Genomic DNA, 15589 nt, shown 5'->3' on the forward strand with positions numbered 1-15589 from the left:
TTGGCTGAGGGGCAGAGACGAACGTCTCAAGTGGCGTTGTGATTTCTACTGACGTTCTGAACGTCTAGCTTTGGTGGAACGCTCACGTTCTCACTTTCAGGGTTGTCTGACATTTACAAACACGCTGTAAAATTCCATGACGTTCCCATGCAGCTTTCTATGGACAGTGTCCTCCTCCGGCGGTCGTGTCAGTGTTGGTTCATTGGGTTTGGGTTCTGACGGTTTGTCCCTACAGCTCTACCCAAGGCCCAGCTGCTGCCCCAGCTGGCTATAAGGCTTCATTAACCAACAGCTAACCTTGTGAGCACGGACCCTCCTCTCAGAGGAACATCTGGACGGCTGGAACAGCTGCTCTGTCTCTCTGGGACGCTGAGCTGATGATGGGCTTGATTCTTTTTTTTTTTTTACTCTGGTTTTAATAATAGGGTTAGCCTATTCTTAACATGCCCAAAGCATTGGTAATTAATCCTTAATACTGCACCAGAAAATAAAAAAAATAACCTGGAAAATACTATATCGTAACGTATTTGCGAAAGACTTTGAGATGAGGGGTTTAGATCAGTGGAGTTGTTTTGATGCAGCCAGGGGTGAAGGGTCGGGGGGCGGGGCTTGAGGACAAACTCAGAGATGCATCTCTAGCGCCCCCACGTGTTGAAGAACACGTGGAAGAGCTACCACCACCCACACCTGGGACCGAAACACTTCACGCCAATCTATGCATATAGAAACTCTTTTATCTATGCGTTCACATCATGTACAATTGACGGACAGACGAGGGAACTGAAGCGGATATGCGGACGGTCACACAGAACCCCCGTGTTTGATTGGTCGGACAGTCCAGAGGGGCACTGAGGTTGCTGAGATCAGCCAGGTTATTGTTTCCCTCGTACATGGGAGGCGATGGTGAACGCACTCTGGCCTTTTAGCTCGGTGCCAGCTACAGCTCACATCGGTACTATTCGTCGGCCTCCCTATTTGACCGCCCAGCTCCGATGAGGATGACCAAAACGCCCGTCTCTCCTGCTACCGGCCCGGGGAGCGTGGGGGACACGGACCGCCACAACGCCGCAGGGGAGCCGTGGTCCACACAAGGCAAGCGGGCAGTGGACCCTACAACACACCACCACGACGACGACGACGAGGATGATTTCACCTCCGTTGGCGAAATCCCACAGGAACATGTTCCCCAGCTGGTGATCACTTGCGATTCGAGCCCATGCCAACTGGAACTAAAGGCCACGAGGGTCACCGCCCTGTCGGCCGGCTCCCATCCGGACGAGGAGTCTGTGTGCTCGGACAGCGGGTTCGGGGGCTCCCCTGCCTCCTCCTCCCAGCTCAGGAAGCTGTCCAACGCCTCCTCCTCGTCCAGACTGTCCCCGGCCTCGTCCTTTGAAGAGTACGAGGACGACGGTTCTGCAAGTTGCAGTATTGAAAACAACATCAACGTGACACATGTCTGCGGCTGCACCGACGAAGCTCCCAGAGTGAGTGAGTGTGTGTGTGTGTGTGTGTGTGTGTGTGTGTGTGTGTGTTTTGATTGATTGATTGAAAACTTTATTAGAAGATTTGCAGAAGTAGGTACATGACAGTACATATTACATACAAGGTCAACTAACAGGATAAAAACCCAAGAAAGCCACTGGCTTATTTCAATTGGGGTCCTTGATTGTGTGTGTGTGTGTGTGTGTGTGTGTGTGTGTGTGTGTGTGTGTGAGAGTGTGTGTATGTGAGTGTGTGTATGTGAGTGTGTGAGTGTGTGTGTGTGAGTGTGTTTCTGTCTGTTTTGATCTCGTTCTAAACAAGAGTTTTGACTTTGTCAGCCAATAATTAGGCTATTGGGCGAAGGGCTCACCAAAATGTGAGTGAGAGAGCACCTAATAGAATGAGCTCATCAGTGAGCAAGTTCCTCTTAATGCCTGTAATGCGTATGGCTTTTCTCCCCATGGGAATGCTTCTACAGGGTGGTTAGGATTACAGTGTGTGGAGGCAAGAGGTTTCACGCCACAGGACATCAATCTAAACATGTGGAATGTCCCTCAGCCCATGTCCCTACCCCTCTGCATGCACAGAGGCTCAGAGCTGGTTAACTTCAGAGCAGGGAATAGTGTCGTCCTAGTGCACACACAAGCTCCTTAAAGCTCACACCAGTATTAAGGGACGATGACAGAGAATGTCTTAAGGGTACCTAGTAGGCGCTGCATGTCAACAACAAGCTACTGTTCTCTGACAATGAGCAGCACACCTCTCCCTTGGCATGCCTTTTATGGCTGTCAGCCTGCTGGGCTCTGGACAGTGCAGGAGAGAGGAGAGGTAGGTCTTAGGGTGATGATGGAAATACCAGGGGGAGATATAATATACGAATGTGATTCTAGTAGAACAGATAACATGCTCTTATGCATGCTTGATTACAAGGAGCAAGACCGACCGGTCATTGTTTGAAAATCTCCAAGTTCTCCTATGAAACAACAAACAGACACACCTCGGGTGTGGAGTGGTTTTTAGTTTTTCGGCCCATGAGGGCTGGAGGGACTGCTACGTTTACGTCAGCGAATCGTGGACCGCTGAGCAAGTTGAACCACATATGAACACCTACACACCTATCAATACAGTCAGGGGGACAGGTTGTCGTTTAGCCTAAGTTTTTGTGAAACAACAGAGATGTCGAGACAAACACAAAGTCGACGCTGTTTGCACGGCACACACCGGGAGGTTTGAAGTGTGTGCACTGGATGTGGTCCGAGACAGTTTTTTTTACAACAGCGCGGTTCAAAACAAGTCGGGCCTGTAAATGTTTGACGAATGCAAGCGCAGCTTGTTGCCCAACCTCTCTCCTTCCGCAACGTCTCACGGGCTCAGATCGTAGTGGTCAAATGGCTGTTCCCATGGAAACGCTCACCCCGCACAGAGTTCAGGAAGTTTGTTGCGACGGGGAGTCTGAAGTCTGAGGGTTGTGTTCTTGAGGTTTGGCGGAGTCACAGGGGCGAACAGAGACAGTTGAGTTATGTGCCTGTGGAGGAGGAGGAGGAGGAGGAGGGAGGTGTGTGTTGTCGTACTAGGGCTGGAGTCATGGGGCTGTGAGGTGTAGTCATGTGCACGATTGCTCTCCCCATGCAGGGTGTCGTGTGGAAGAAACCCAAAAGCACAGGGACCTCCTCTCCTCTCTCGGTGGCCCCCAAGAAACCACAACAACAATGGGTCCAAGTCGTGGGACATGCAGGTTTGTTCTTTCTACCTACCTGGTTGCCTCTCTCTCTCTCTCTCTCTCTCTCTCTCTCTCTCTCTCTCTTCTCTCTCTCTCTCTCTCTCTCTCTCTCTCTCTCTCTCTCTCTCGTCTACCTTCATGTTCATCTATTTCTTTGTTTCAATCCGTACCGACAGTATTCCAAGTGTCTTGTCATCTTTTGTTTTTCCAACTGAAGATTCTTGCGCTGTTTTAAATAGTTTTCAGGCAGTCTTAACATGTCTAGTCTTTTTTCTTCTTCTTTTTTTTCTCTCTCTCCATTCTTCTCCTCCCTCTAGTGCTGGGTCGTGGTTAGCCCTCTTGGATAGTGACTTAGACTGGTGTTGGGAAGGTCATGAGTTCAAATCCCACCTGGGGGAACACCACCACTAGTGTGCCCTTGTGTAAGGCACTTCGCCCGAAATGACTGGGTGTAATCTATAATATCTAGAATTGTAAATCGCTTTGGATAAAAAAAAGTGTCTGCTGGGGCGCTTAGGTGGCGTAGCGGGCTACGGGTTCCCGGTTCGATTCCGTCCGTGGACATATCCTGCATGTCACCCCTTCTCTCTCTCTCTCACCCATCCTTCCTGTCAACATCTCTACTATCTACTATCACAATAAAACAAAAAATATGAGTGGGACTGCCCCACTCAGAAAAAAAAAACGTAAAAAAAGGGTCTGCTAAATGGTCTGCTAAATGTCCGGGGGTGGTTCCTCCAGGAAGCTTCCACGCGGGGGACCACGGGACGCTGCTGAAGCGCTTCTGCGAGGGGGAGCAGCTGTGTCTGCGGAGGCTGATGGAGGACTCTCTGCGGCCCTTCGTGCCGGCCTACCATGGGGTGGTGCAGCGGGCGGAGCACCACTACAACATGATGGAGGACCTGCTCACACACTTCACCTCACCCGCCATCATGGACTGTAAGATGGGCAGCCGGTGAGTGTGAGTGTGAGTGTGTGTGTGTGTGTGTGTGTGTGTGTGTGTGTGTGTATATATGTGTTGTGTGTGTGTTTAGGGGGCGGGGGTTATGTGTGTGTGTGTGTGTGGGGGGGGGTGTTATGCGGTGTGTGTGTTTGGCAGGGTATGTGGTGTGTGTGTAGGGGGGGGTGTATGTCGTGTGTGTGTGTGTGTGTGTTTGGGGGGGTGTATGTGTTGTGTGTGTGTAAGGTTGAGTTGGGGTGTGTTGCAGCACCTACCTGGAGGAGGAGCTGGTCAAGGCCCAGGAGCGTCCGCAGCCCCGGCAGGACATGTACGACAAGATGGTGTCTGTGGACCCGGAGGCCCCCACCGCCCAGGAGAGAGCCCAGCAGGCCCTGCTCAAGACCAGGTACATGCAGTGGAGAGAGACCCTGAGCTCCACCACCACCCTGGGCTTCCGCATCGAGGGAGTCAAGGTACGGAAGAACACACACACACACACACACACACACACACACACACACACACACACACACACTGACAAACATAGAGGCAATCATTGGTCTGATGTAATGATTCCTTGTGGTTCTATGGCTTGAGAGATCGAGCCAAGGCCTTGAACTTTGGAACAGAATGTCTGTGATTCACTTGCATTGCAACTTTTGAATACTTCCTCTTACAGTTGCTGTACAGAGTAGTTTTTTGGGGGAGGGCAGGGGGGGGGGGGGGGGGATATAACGGATATACAGCGCCCTGTGGAAGTAATGGAACAGTTCTTCTTAAGATTCTCATTTTTTATTTTAGAGTGTTTGTGTCCATATTGGTTTCTCCATTTAAAAATTACGCTTGCGAAAATCAACACTTAAGCAACTTTAAAAAAAAGTTATATTAAAAAGAACAAAGAAGCATTGGTGAGTTCAGTAATTTCAAACAAGGAAGACTTCTACAGTGGATGACCGAAGAATGCTCACCATAATTTAAAGGACGCCTATTATGCTCTTTTTCCACAAGTTAATGTAGGTTTCTGGGGTCTCCAAAACATGTAATTGAAGTGTTTTGTTGAAAATACCACTCAGATTTTAATCTAAAGGCACTCTCCTCTGTTCCAGTTCCGTTCTTGACAGGCTGTTTTTGTGTCTGTCGCTTTAAATCCAAAATTAGCTTCTTCTCCCCACGCCCCACTTCTGAGGTTAGTTGGTTATTGCAAAACAATTCTCTGGTAGTACCGTATTTTCCGCACTATAAGGCGCACCGGATTATAAGGCGCACCTTCAATGAATGGCCTATTTTTGAACTGTTTTCATATACAGGGCGCACCGGATTATAAGGCGCATAGAATAGAAGATACTGCAGTCAAACGTTTGACTGGGGTTGCGTTACGCCCAAGCTCCACCTACTGCGTTGCGTCACTTCTCCATCGGTGTTGTGTCAACTTCCCGTTGTCCATGCTCCACCTGAGCGTTGTCACCGTCAACATTCTACCTGCCCCACTGTCAAAAATATATTTTTTTCCACCTCAAGTATCAGCCGTTCGTCATCCATTTTTGCAACAAGCGTCAAGGACCAGCGGTGATTCACAGCTGACTCGCGTGAATAGCAATTAGCAATAGCTGCGACCACGAGATATAGAGTAGTTAGCTACAAGCATTTTCAATCTGGTATTATCTCTATTAGTGGATTAACCGCTGTGGTGATTTAACAGCTGATAAAAAATACATCAAAAATACAAAAAATACATCAAATACCGTATTTTCCGGACTATAAGTCGCACCCGAGTATAAGTCGCAGCAGGCCAAAAATGGGTCATGAAGAGGGAAAAACCACATATAAGTCGCACTGGACTATAAGTCGCATGGTTCAAGGGAACGGGCTTGGCGGAATCAGCGGGGAAAGAAGACCCTGTTGAGCTTGACTCTAGTCTGGCACTGTGAAGAGACATGAGAGGATTTGTAAGCCCAGGAAGGACATAATTCACGTTAAAACTTCTTCTGAAAGGTTAGAAATACTTAAATTATCGAGTGTAAAGCCAGGGCTAGCTAGCGCGTTGCTAACGAAGGTTAGCAAAATGGCGTCGCGGGAGCAAGCAAACAGGATGGAACAGCCTCTGAAAGGTAATAAATGACTTTAATATCGTGTATAACGTTCATAATAGCGTGTATAACGTTCATAATATAGTGCTTAATGTCCACATTGTCGAGTGTAACGACTATTTATCGTGTATAAGGCCATGACAAAGATAGCTTGGTGAAAAACGGAAGTAGTTAGGATGAAGGGCGGCCTACAAACAATGCAACATTGAACAGCCTCTGAAAGGTAATAAATGACTTTAATATCGTGTATAACGTTCATAATATCGTGTATAAGGTCCATAATATCATGTTTAATGTCCACATTGTCGTGTTTAATGTCCACATTGTCGAGTATAATGGCTATTCTATCGCGTATGTGGCGCTAGCGGAAGTAGCAAAATAGCCTCGCGGGGGTAATTTAGCAACATAGAACAGTCTCTGGAAGGAATAAATGACTTTAATATCGTTTATAACGTCCATAACATTGTGTATAAGGTCCATAACATCATGTTTAATGTCCACATTGTCGTGTTTAATGTCCACATTGTCAAGTATAATGGCTATTCTATCGTGTATGAGGCGCTAGCGGAAGTTACTCCTTGGTTCATGTCAGTCAGAGATTACCGTATGTCAGTTCATGTCAGTCAGAGATGATGAATTATTGATATATAAGTCGCACCTGACTATAAGTCGCAGGACCAGCCAAAGTATGAAAAAAACCGCGACTTATAGTCCGGAAAATACGGTACATCAAAAATACAAAAAATACATCAAGTAGACTACAAACAGAGCAAAAAGATGTCCAAGATGGCGGCGCGCTACTCAGTCGCGCGGCTCGGAGTGGCTTCTACACTGGTGTTTCTTTGTGTTTTTAAGTACATTTGTATGTACACTTTTATTTGAGTACTTACAGGGAACAGTTGTGTAAATAGTACCTACAGCAGGCTCGACTTATTAGAAGTCGGCACGCAAAACGACAAGACAGTTACAGCGGAGTTTCTGAAGCAACACAGGATATTCAACGAGATCGCCCGTGTACCGGGAGAACCTTGGTACTCAGTCCCCTCCCTGAGGCGGAAGCGACGGAGGCGAGATCGTAAACAACGCCGAGGCCGCCGGGGAGGCCTGTTAGCAAGGCTAAGGAGAAGCCCAAACAAACCAGCTTTACCAAGCATTTTCCTCTCTAACGTCAGATCCCTGACGAACAAGATGGATGAACTGAGACTACAGGTGGCCAAAAACAGCATCGTAGGGGATAGCTGTGTGATTATTCTGACCGAAACCTGGCTAAATGACAACATTGTGGACGCTACCGTTAGCTTAGAGGGCCGCACGCTACATCGCGCCGACCGAACGGAGCGTAGCGGGAAGTTAAGAGGAGGTGGGATCATAATATCGACGAAGGATAGCTGGTGCTTAAACACGAAAACTGTAAGTAGCCACTGCTCCCCAGACCTAGAATACTTGACTGTTAAATGCCGACCCACATACCTGCCTAGGGAGTTTAACGCGGTGCTAATTACATGTGTGTATATAGCGCCTAGCTCAGACAGCAAAGTAGCATTGGCGCGACTATATGACGTCATTAGTAGCCAACAAAGTACTGATCCACAGGCTATTCACATCATAGCGGGGGACTTTAATCATGTCGACCTGAAGGCAGTACTACCCAAGTTCTACCAGCATGTAAAATGTGCAACGAGAGGAGAAAAAACACTGGATAAGGTATACACCAACATCAAACGTGCTTACAAGGCTAGTCCGCTAGCTCATCTAGGCATGTCTGACCATGTGTCAATCCTCCTGATTCCTGCATACACTACAATGGGGAAAAGTGCTCCCACCACCACTAAGACTGTCAGAACCTGGCCAGAAGGGTCCGCTCCACTGCAGATCTGCCTAAATGACACCCTATGGCAGGAATATGAGCATGAGGACCTGGAACAGTACACGTCGTCGGTTCTGAACCACATAGTGAACTGCACCAACTCAGTCACCGTGGACAAACGGGTCCGGGTCTACCCCAACACGAAGCCATGGATGACTGGGAAGGTCCAAAAACTGATAAATGAGAGGGACAACGCCTTCTTCGCAGGGAAGCGCACACCGCTGTACAGCTCCACCAGGGCCAACCTAAAGCGCGGCATCAAAGCGGCCAAGGCAGAGCACAGAGAGAAGATTGAGGAATGCCTCCTGAGCAACGACTCCAGGCGGATGTGGCAGGGGGTTCAGCAGATGACAAACTTCAGAGCCAACAGGCTCACAGCCGCAGAGGACGACCCCCTGCTGGCGGGAAAGCTGAACACCTTCTACGCCCGGTTCGACGAGGGGCGAACGGAGGTAACCACAACACAAACACCACTCTCTCCAGCTCTCAGCAGCCTCACCCTCACAGAGCATGAGGTGAGACGCGTACTGAAGGCGGTGGACCCCAGGAAAGCCTCGGGGCCGGATGGCGTCCTGGGACGGGTGCTGAGAGACTGCACCGACCAGCTGGCCGGGGTTTTCACCAACATCTTTAACCAGTCCCTGTCCCAGGCCACCGTCCCACCCTGCCTGAAAACCTCAACTATCATCCCAGTCCCGAAGAAAAGCACGGTGAGCTGCCTAAACGACTACCGCCCGGTGGCACTCACACCAATCATCATGAAGTGCTTCGAGAAACTAGTCCGGGCCCACATACTCACACGCCTCCCGCCCAACCTGGATCCATACCAGTTCGCCTACAGAGCCCACAGGTCCACAGAGGACGCCATAGCGACGACTCTCCACGCCACTCTATCCCACCTGGAGAGGGGAAACAGCTACGCGAGACTGCTCTTCGTGGACTTCAGCTCCGCCTTCAACACCATCCTTCCAGACAGGCTGGTGACCAAACTACTAGACCTGGGTCTATCACACTCTATATGTGCGTGGATCAAGGACTTCCTGACCGACCGCCCCCAGAGGGTGCGGGTGGGCCCCCACACCTCCACAGCCCTCAGCCTCAGCACTGGGTCCCCCCAGGGCTGCGTGCTAAGCCCCATCCTCTACAACCTCTACACCCACGACTTCACCCCCGTCCACCCCAGCAACTACATCGTAAAGTTTGCAGACGACACCACCGTGGTGGGATGTATCTCGGGGGGGGACGAGGCGGCGTACAGGGATGAGGTAGAGCAACTGAGCAAGCTGTGCAAGGTTAACAACCTGCTGCTAAACAAGTCAAAGACCCAGGAATTCATCGTAGACTTCAGGAGGAAAAAGTCCGAGATCCAGCCCCTGCTCATCGACGGAGAGAGCGTGGAGAGAGTCTCAACCCTCCGATTCCTGGGACACAACATGCGGGATGACCTGGCCTGGAAGGACAACACAAAAGGCACCATCAAGAGGGCACAACAGCGGCTATACACCCTGAGATGCCTCAGGAAAGAACACAACAAGCAGGAGATACTGGTGGCCTTCTACCACGGCGCAGTGGAGAGCATCCTCACCTTCGGCATCTCCAACTGGTTCCACAGCTGCACAACAGCGGAGAGAAACGCGCTACAGAGAGTCGTGAGAACAGCACAGAAGATCACCGGCGCCCCCCTCCCCTCTCTGGAGGAGCTGTACAACACAGCTGTCTCAGGAGGGCCTCCAAGATCTCCAGGGACCCGACCCACCCTGGGCACGTACACTTTGTCAAGCTGCCCTCGAACAGGAGGTACAGGACCCCGGCCGCTAAGACAAACAGACTGAAGGACTGCTTCTACCACAGGGCCGTCAAGGCCCTGAACACAGAAAAGGCCTAAGTTCTGGGCCCAGGACAGTCCGGACGGATTGTATGGCAGCTAGTGCCGAGGCACAAACATGTACATTTTCAAGCCTGCTAACTATGACACTTTAAAATAATGTGAAAAAATACTCTTGTGCAATATGACAACCCTAGTTGACTATCTGTGCAGTACAGTACAGTGGATTGTGTACATAGCCTTTATTGATGTAAACCAGCTCCTTACCTTCTTGTGATTTTATGCTTTTATGCTTTTTCAAAAAAAAAAAAAAAAATCCCTTTCCTAACACCAGGGGAGCCACCCCTCCTAAATTTCGTTGTTTGGTACCTGTACTGTAGCAATGACAAATAAAGTCCATTCCATTCCAAAACAATAAAACAACACCAGAAAACAACCAATAGGCTATACAATTATAACCAACAACCAATATGTGACAGCTCCTGGTGAAATGTGCAACGTAATTTTTCAGTTTTTACACATGCTTAAACTACAGATTGTAAGCTTTCAAATGATGTGTCATACATTCAAATCAGAGAAAGATTGAACACGACAGGCGTATTTGAATGTTGGTTCACCTCAAACACTGAATGGGAGAAAAGTGACTCTAAACGCAGCCACAGCTACGAACGCTGCTAAAAAAACACATCGCTACGAAGGTCTAAACTGCATTTTAATAACATGACAACATGGTGGGAGAACATCGACATGCTAAAAACACATAACTACACATAACAAGATGAACACACAGTTCTTACTTTTGAACACGAGCTAAAACGAAAGTATGTTTACAAGTCAACCCTCCCTTACTGGTAGCCTCCGGCAAACGAGAATAATGAATCCAATACACACATTATAAGTGTTTAGTGATCGTTTAGTTAAACTGTTGTTTATTATATCGAGTGGGTACTTTAAAACTTCAAGTTGAAAGCACCAAAATTGAAAAGTTGAAAAGCCTCGAAATTCATCGATGTTCATGTCCCGTGCTAGCGCTGTTGCCTTCATTCGAATAGTGACTGTAGAGACGCTTCTACTTGCTGCTCTCTGTTCAACAACCCACTGTTCGAGTTTGTCCTCTAAGTAACTGTGGCCATCTCGCTTTGTTCCCTCGGAAACTCTGTTTAGTCTTCTTTACTTGGGGTCTTTATACACACACAAGTGGTGTGGGACTGTGAGTAAGCACAGTACCGGTGTTTACTGATTACCGTAATGCTGCAAGTGGTGCGGCTTTGTAGTTTACCAGTCGTACTGAAACATTTTGACAGAGCGCCTTGAGCGCCGTGTACAACCAGTATGGATCAACCAATTAACCAATTGATCCATATATAAGGCGCTCCGGATTATAAGACGCACTGTCGTTTTTTTTGAAAATTAAAGGCTTTTAAGTGCGCCTTATAGTGCAGAAAATACGGTATTTGCCTGCAGAAGGGATAGCCACAGGTGTGTTAATAATATGAATCTTATCATGGACCAGAGTGATCGCAAGCGGAAGCTTCAGAGAAAAAAGGATCTGCCCAAGATTAACAACATACCAAGCCATGAGATAGATTAACAACATACTAAGCCATGAGATAGATTAACAACATACCAAGCCATGAGATAGATTAACAACATACTAAGCCATGAGATAGATTAACAACATACCAAGCCATGAGATAGGGGGACTACGCCTAAAAAGTGTTTTGAATAGTGAAACCAATATGTACACAATCCAAACTGTTGGGAGTGTAGATCCAAAAGAAGAAAAAAAAAAACACTTACCTGCCCCATTACTTAAGCAGGACACTGTATCTTCATTACTTAAGCAGGACACTGTATCTAAATTACTTAAGCAGGACACTGTATCTACATTACTTAAGCAGGACACTGTATCTACATTACTTAGGCTGGACACTGTATCTTCATTACTTAAGCAGGACACTGTATCTTCATTACTTAAGCAGGACACTGTATCTACATTACTTAAGCAGGACACTGTATCTACATTACTTAGGCTGGACACTGTATCTTCATTACTTAGGCTGGACACTGTATCTACATTACTTAAGCAGGACACTGTATCTACATTACTTAGGCTGGACACTGTATCTACATTCATTGTTTCCAACTCCCTGTGTAGAAGGCTGATGGTGTCTGCAACACTAATTTCAAAAGGACCAAAAGCAGAGAACAGGTGGTGCAGGCGCTGGGGGACTATGTGGGTTGTAACCCCCACATCCTGGTGAGCTGGGGATAACCTCTTTATATTTATTTTCCCCCTCTTTTTGATCCCACTCTTTTATGTGTGCATTCTCTCACAAGAGACTTGTTTCTCTGTTTGTTTGTTTGTTTGTTTATTAGGATCCCCATGACATTGACCCCCATGACATTAGCTAGTTTTCACTAGACACAAAAATCATAATTGGACAATTGTCAACATTATATGCAAAATACAGTACATACATCATAATAAATAATAAAAGAAATGAATGAATTAAATAAATAAATAAATAAATTAAAAAGAAAATAAATGAAATAACAGAGCAGCAAACAAGATAAATGTCTGTGTTTGTCCTCCTGCTACAGAAGGGCTATCTGAGACGGCTGAGGGAGCTTCGCCTGGTCTTGGAGTCGTCCCATTTCTTCCGAACCCACGAGGTACCAGGGATGTGTTTATATGTGTTTATATGTGTTTATATGTGGTCATGATAGTGGATTCTGGTCCGATAGAGAGATGGATGTGTTTATATGTGGTCATGATAGTGGGTACTGGTCCCATAGACAGATGGATGTGTTCATATGTGGTCATGATAGTGGGTACTGGTCCCATAGAGAGATGGATGTGTTCATATATGGTCATGATAGTGGGTACTGGTCCCATAGAGAGATGGATATTCAATGAACTGGTTAAATGCTAACACCGCTAATGTCGGATGTATTTTCGTCATCTAAATGTGATTTTTGGCATTCTGAGCTGGATGCACAACCTATTGTGGTACACACGCAAACGCGTGTGATGTCCACAACATTTCTCGATTGGTCCTGCAAATATAACTGTTTCCGGTTTATCCGGCGTCAAATTGTCCTCGAGAACATTTCACGAAACGATTTGAACAGTGAAGTCATTTAAAATGGACTGTAATAGCACTAATCCCCCCCCCCTACCCCCCTCTCTCTTCCCAGGTGGTGGGCAGCTCCCTGCTGTTTGTCCATGACGGGACAGGGAAGACGGGGGTGTGGATGATTGATTTTGGGAAGACAGTGCCCCTGCCGCCCCCCCTCACCCTGGACCACCGCACGCCCTGGCTGGAGGGCAACAGGGAGGATGGCTACCTGTGGGGGCTGGACAACCTCATCGACATCTTGACCAGCATGCTGCCTCTCACCTGAAGCCCCCCCTAACTCTGACAAGACCACAGGACCTTGTTCTGTTTCCACATCTCTGGATGGTCACACCATATCAGACTTGTTGTTTTAACAGAGACTGGACGTCCGTACGTGACTGCCATAAATGTGGAGGCCTACAGAAGTGATGGGAACATGAAGAGCACAGATTCCTGACAACTATACAACAACCGTGAAGAGCACGGATACCTGACAACTATACGACAACCATGCACAATGAAACACTGCCCTTACTTTTCTGTCTTTTTCCTGTAGAATCCCCCCAAAACACTAATTCAAAGCTCACCCAGTAGACGGTGTTCTTAATTCAGGTTGTAGGGATGAAGCCATTTAAGTACAAGACCAACATAGGAGTCAAACCCCCTCTACTGCCCTCTCTAGGACCTGTATTAAGGAACACTGTTCTGGACTTTAGCACTTACCCCCCTTTCTGTGGGAGAGAAACAGGGTCTCACGTTCTCCTCTGAGGTGACAGACATCCTCATGCTTCTGGTGATAAAGAGTTTAGAGGGGTGGGGTCATGCTGCATAGTGGAACAATGACTTTGGGAATATGTTCCCAATTACATATGACAAAGGACTCCCTTTTTGCAAGAGATGTGGCATAACGCCGCAATCCTTGTCATTTTCTAAAACGTTTTTTGTTATTATTTTTATTCAATTTGCTATAAATGTAAATACATTTTTATTTAAGAGGTGTGACTGCGCACATTTTTTTTTTTTATGACGACAATGATGTTATTTTCCCCCTTTTGCCATGTCAACAAAGATATGAAGGTGCAGATCATTATGTACACCTAAAGTGTGTTAACCGATTTACTAGTGTTATGTGAGTAGCAGCTAATCAAATGGGTGCATTCTAAGAGCCTGAATCGAAGAACTGAGATTCACTGTGATATGTAGAGACAGTTTTCCTCTGGTGATAGACCCAAGCTATTCAAATGGATGCCATTAAAATGTGGACCAACTCACTCCTCTTGTTGTCTTGGTGATGGTTGTGCTGAGTTTTTTTGTGGCCTTCAGCAGACACCTTTGTCCAAAGCGTCATCGTAAGAATGCTATGCATCGGGGCCAGAGGTCATTGGCAGTGAAAATGAAGAATTAATGATTGTTTTACGATTTACAGTAGAGAAACTCTACAGTCTAAACGACTGTTTATGACTAACGACTGTTTATGACTAATGACTGTTTATGACTAACGACTGTTTATGACTAATGACTGTTTATGACTAACGTACTGAGTGTCAGGGCAGGGGGCGGTACTGAGTGTCAGGGCAGGGGCCGGTACTGAGGGTCAGGGCAGGGGGCGGTACTGAGGGTCAGGGCAGGGGGTGGTACTGAGGGTCAGGGCAGGGGGTGGTACTGAGGGTCATTTAGAAATGTCGAGGTTTTCGGCCCTCACTTGCTATTTTCTGTCTTAAGGGCTCTGCACACAGCGTGCGATTTCTGTTGCGCGTCAACATTCCATTTTGAAGTTTGAATGGAAGTCTATGAGAACATCGCATTTCAACACACACAGCCCCGATTTTAATCGCACGGCGAAAATTCGATTCCATTCATTTTGAATGGGACAAAGCACACGGCGTGCGAGTTTTGTCGCACTGTCAAATTTTGCAAATATCGCCGTTAACGTTGCTACTCACCCATTTTCGTTTGTCTCCTTTCGTTGATGAGATGTTAAGTGACCGTTATTCTAGAACGAACTGTACTAGATACGAACATCACCATCAGCCAGCCACTACACTTATATAGCCCACAGCTAGAATCCATGTGGAGAATCCATTTATTTGTTGAGTGTTGTTGTTGTGCTAAATGCTCCCATGTATTTTCCCATCAAACACTACAAGTCCCAGCAGTCTAGAGGACAATTGCGGCAACATCCGGCCATGAGACATCCGGCCGCCATCTTTCAGAACATGTACAGAACATGGTACACCCCCTAAATCAGGGGACCCACATATTTTATCACAATATGTCCAGTTGTATCTTGTAGAAATTGTGGAAGCAAGGCAAGCAATATTGGTAGAGCCTATTGTAATCAGCCTGCCTGGTCCGACTACGTAACAATTGAGAATGGAATGTTGAGGTGCAACAGAAATTGCATCGCACGCTGTGTGCATTGGGATGCGATTTTTTATGATTTTCTCATAGACTTCAATGGTGTGAGTTGAAAATGGAATTTTGCGGCGCAACAAAATCGCATCGCACGCCGTGTGCGTTGCAATGGAATGCTGTTGCGCAACAGA

At 47.2% G+C, this 15589-nt stretch overlaps 1 protein-coding gene across 1 annotated transcript; it reads left to right on the plus strand.

Moving 5' to 3' along the window:
* Nucleotides 1–752: 752 nt before the first annotated feature.
* On the plus strand, nucleotides 753–14314 carry itpkca (inositol-trisphosphate 3-kinase Ca). Its single transcript, XM_080528858.1, has 7 exons — nucleotides 753–1484; nucleotides 3115–3217; nucleotides 3944–4157; nucleotides 4411–4615; nucleotides 12080–12181; nucleotides 12526–12597; nucleotides 13123–14314. Exons 1-7 carry the CDS (start codon nucleotides 993–995, stop codon nucleotides 13327–13329), a joined length of 1395 nt encoding a protein of 464 aa, XP_080384984.1. The 5' UTR covers nucleotides 753–992; the 3' UTR covers nucleotides 13330–14314.
* Nucleotides 14315–15589: the final 1275 nt, after the last annotated feature.

Source organism: Nansenia antarctica (genome assembly GCF_963989245.1).
Source record: "Nansenia antarctica genome assembly, chromosome: 4".
NCBI classification, from domain to species: Eukaryota; Metazoa; Chordata; class Actinopteri; order Argentiniformes; family Microstomatidae; genus Nansenia; species Nansenia antarctica.

Bases quoted from the DNA above. Each gene is read 5' to 3' on its own strand.
- itpkca (XM_080528858.1), top strand. From the start codon at position 993: ATGAGGATGACCAAAACGCCCGTCTCTCCTGCTACCGGCCCGGGGAGC. The intron at 4,616-12,079 runs GTACGGAAGAAC...CTCCCTGTGTAG, and splicing joins TCCGCATCGAGGGAGTCAAG to AAGGCTGATGGTGTCTGCAA. The intron at 12,598-13,122 runs GTACCAGGGATG...CTCTCTTCCCAG, and splicing joins ATTTCTTCCGAACCCACGAG to GTGGTGGGCAGCTCCCTGCT.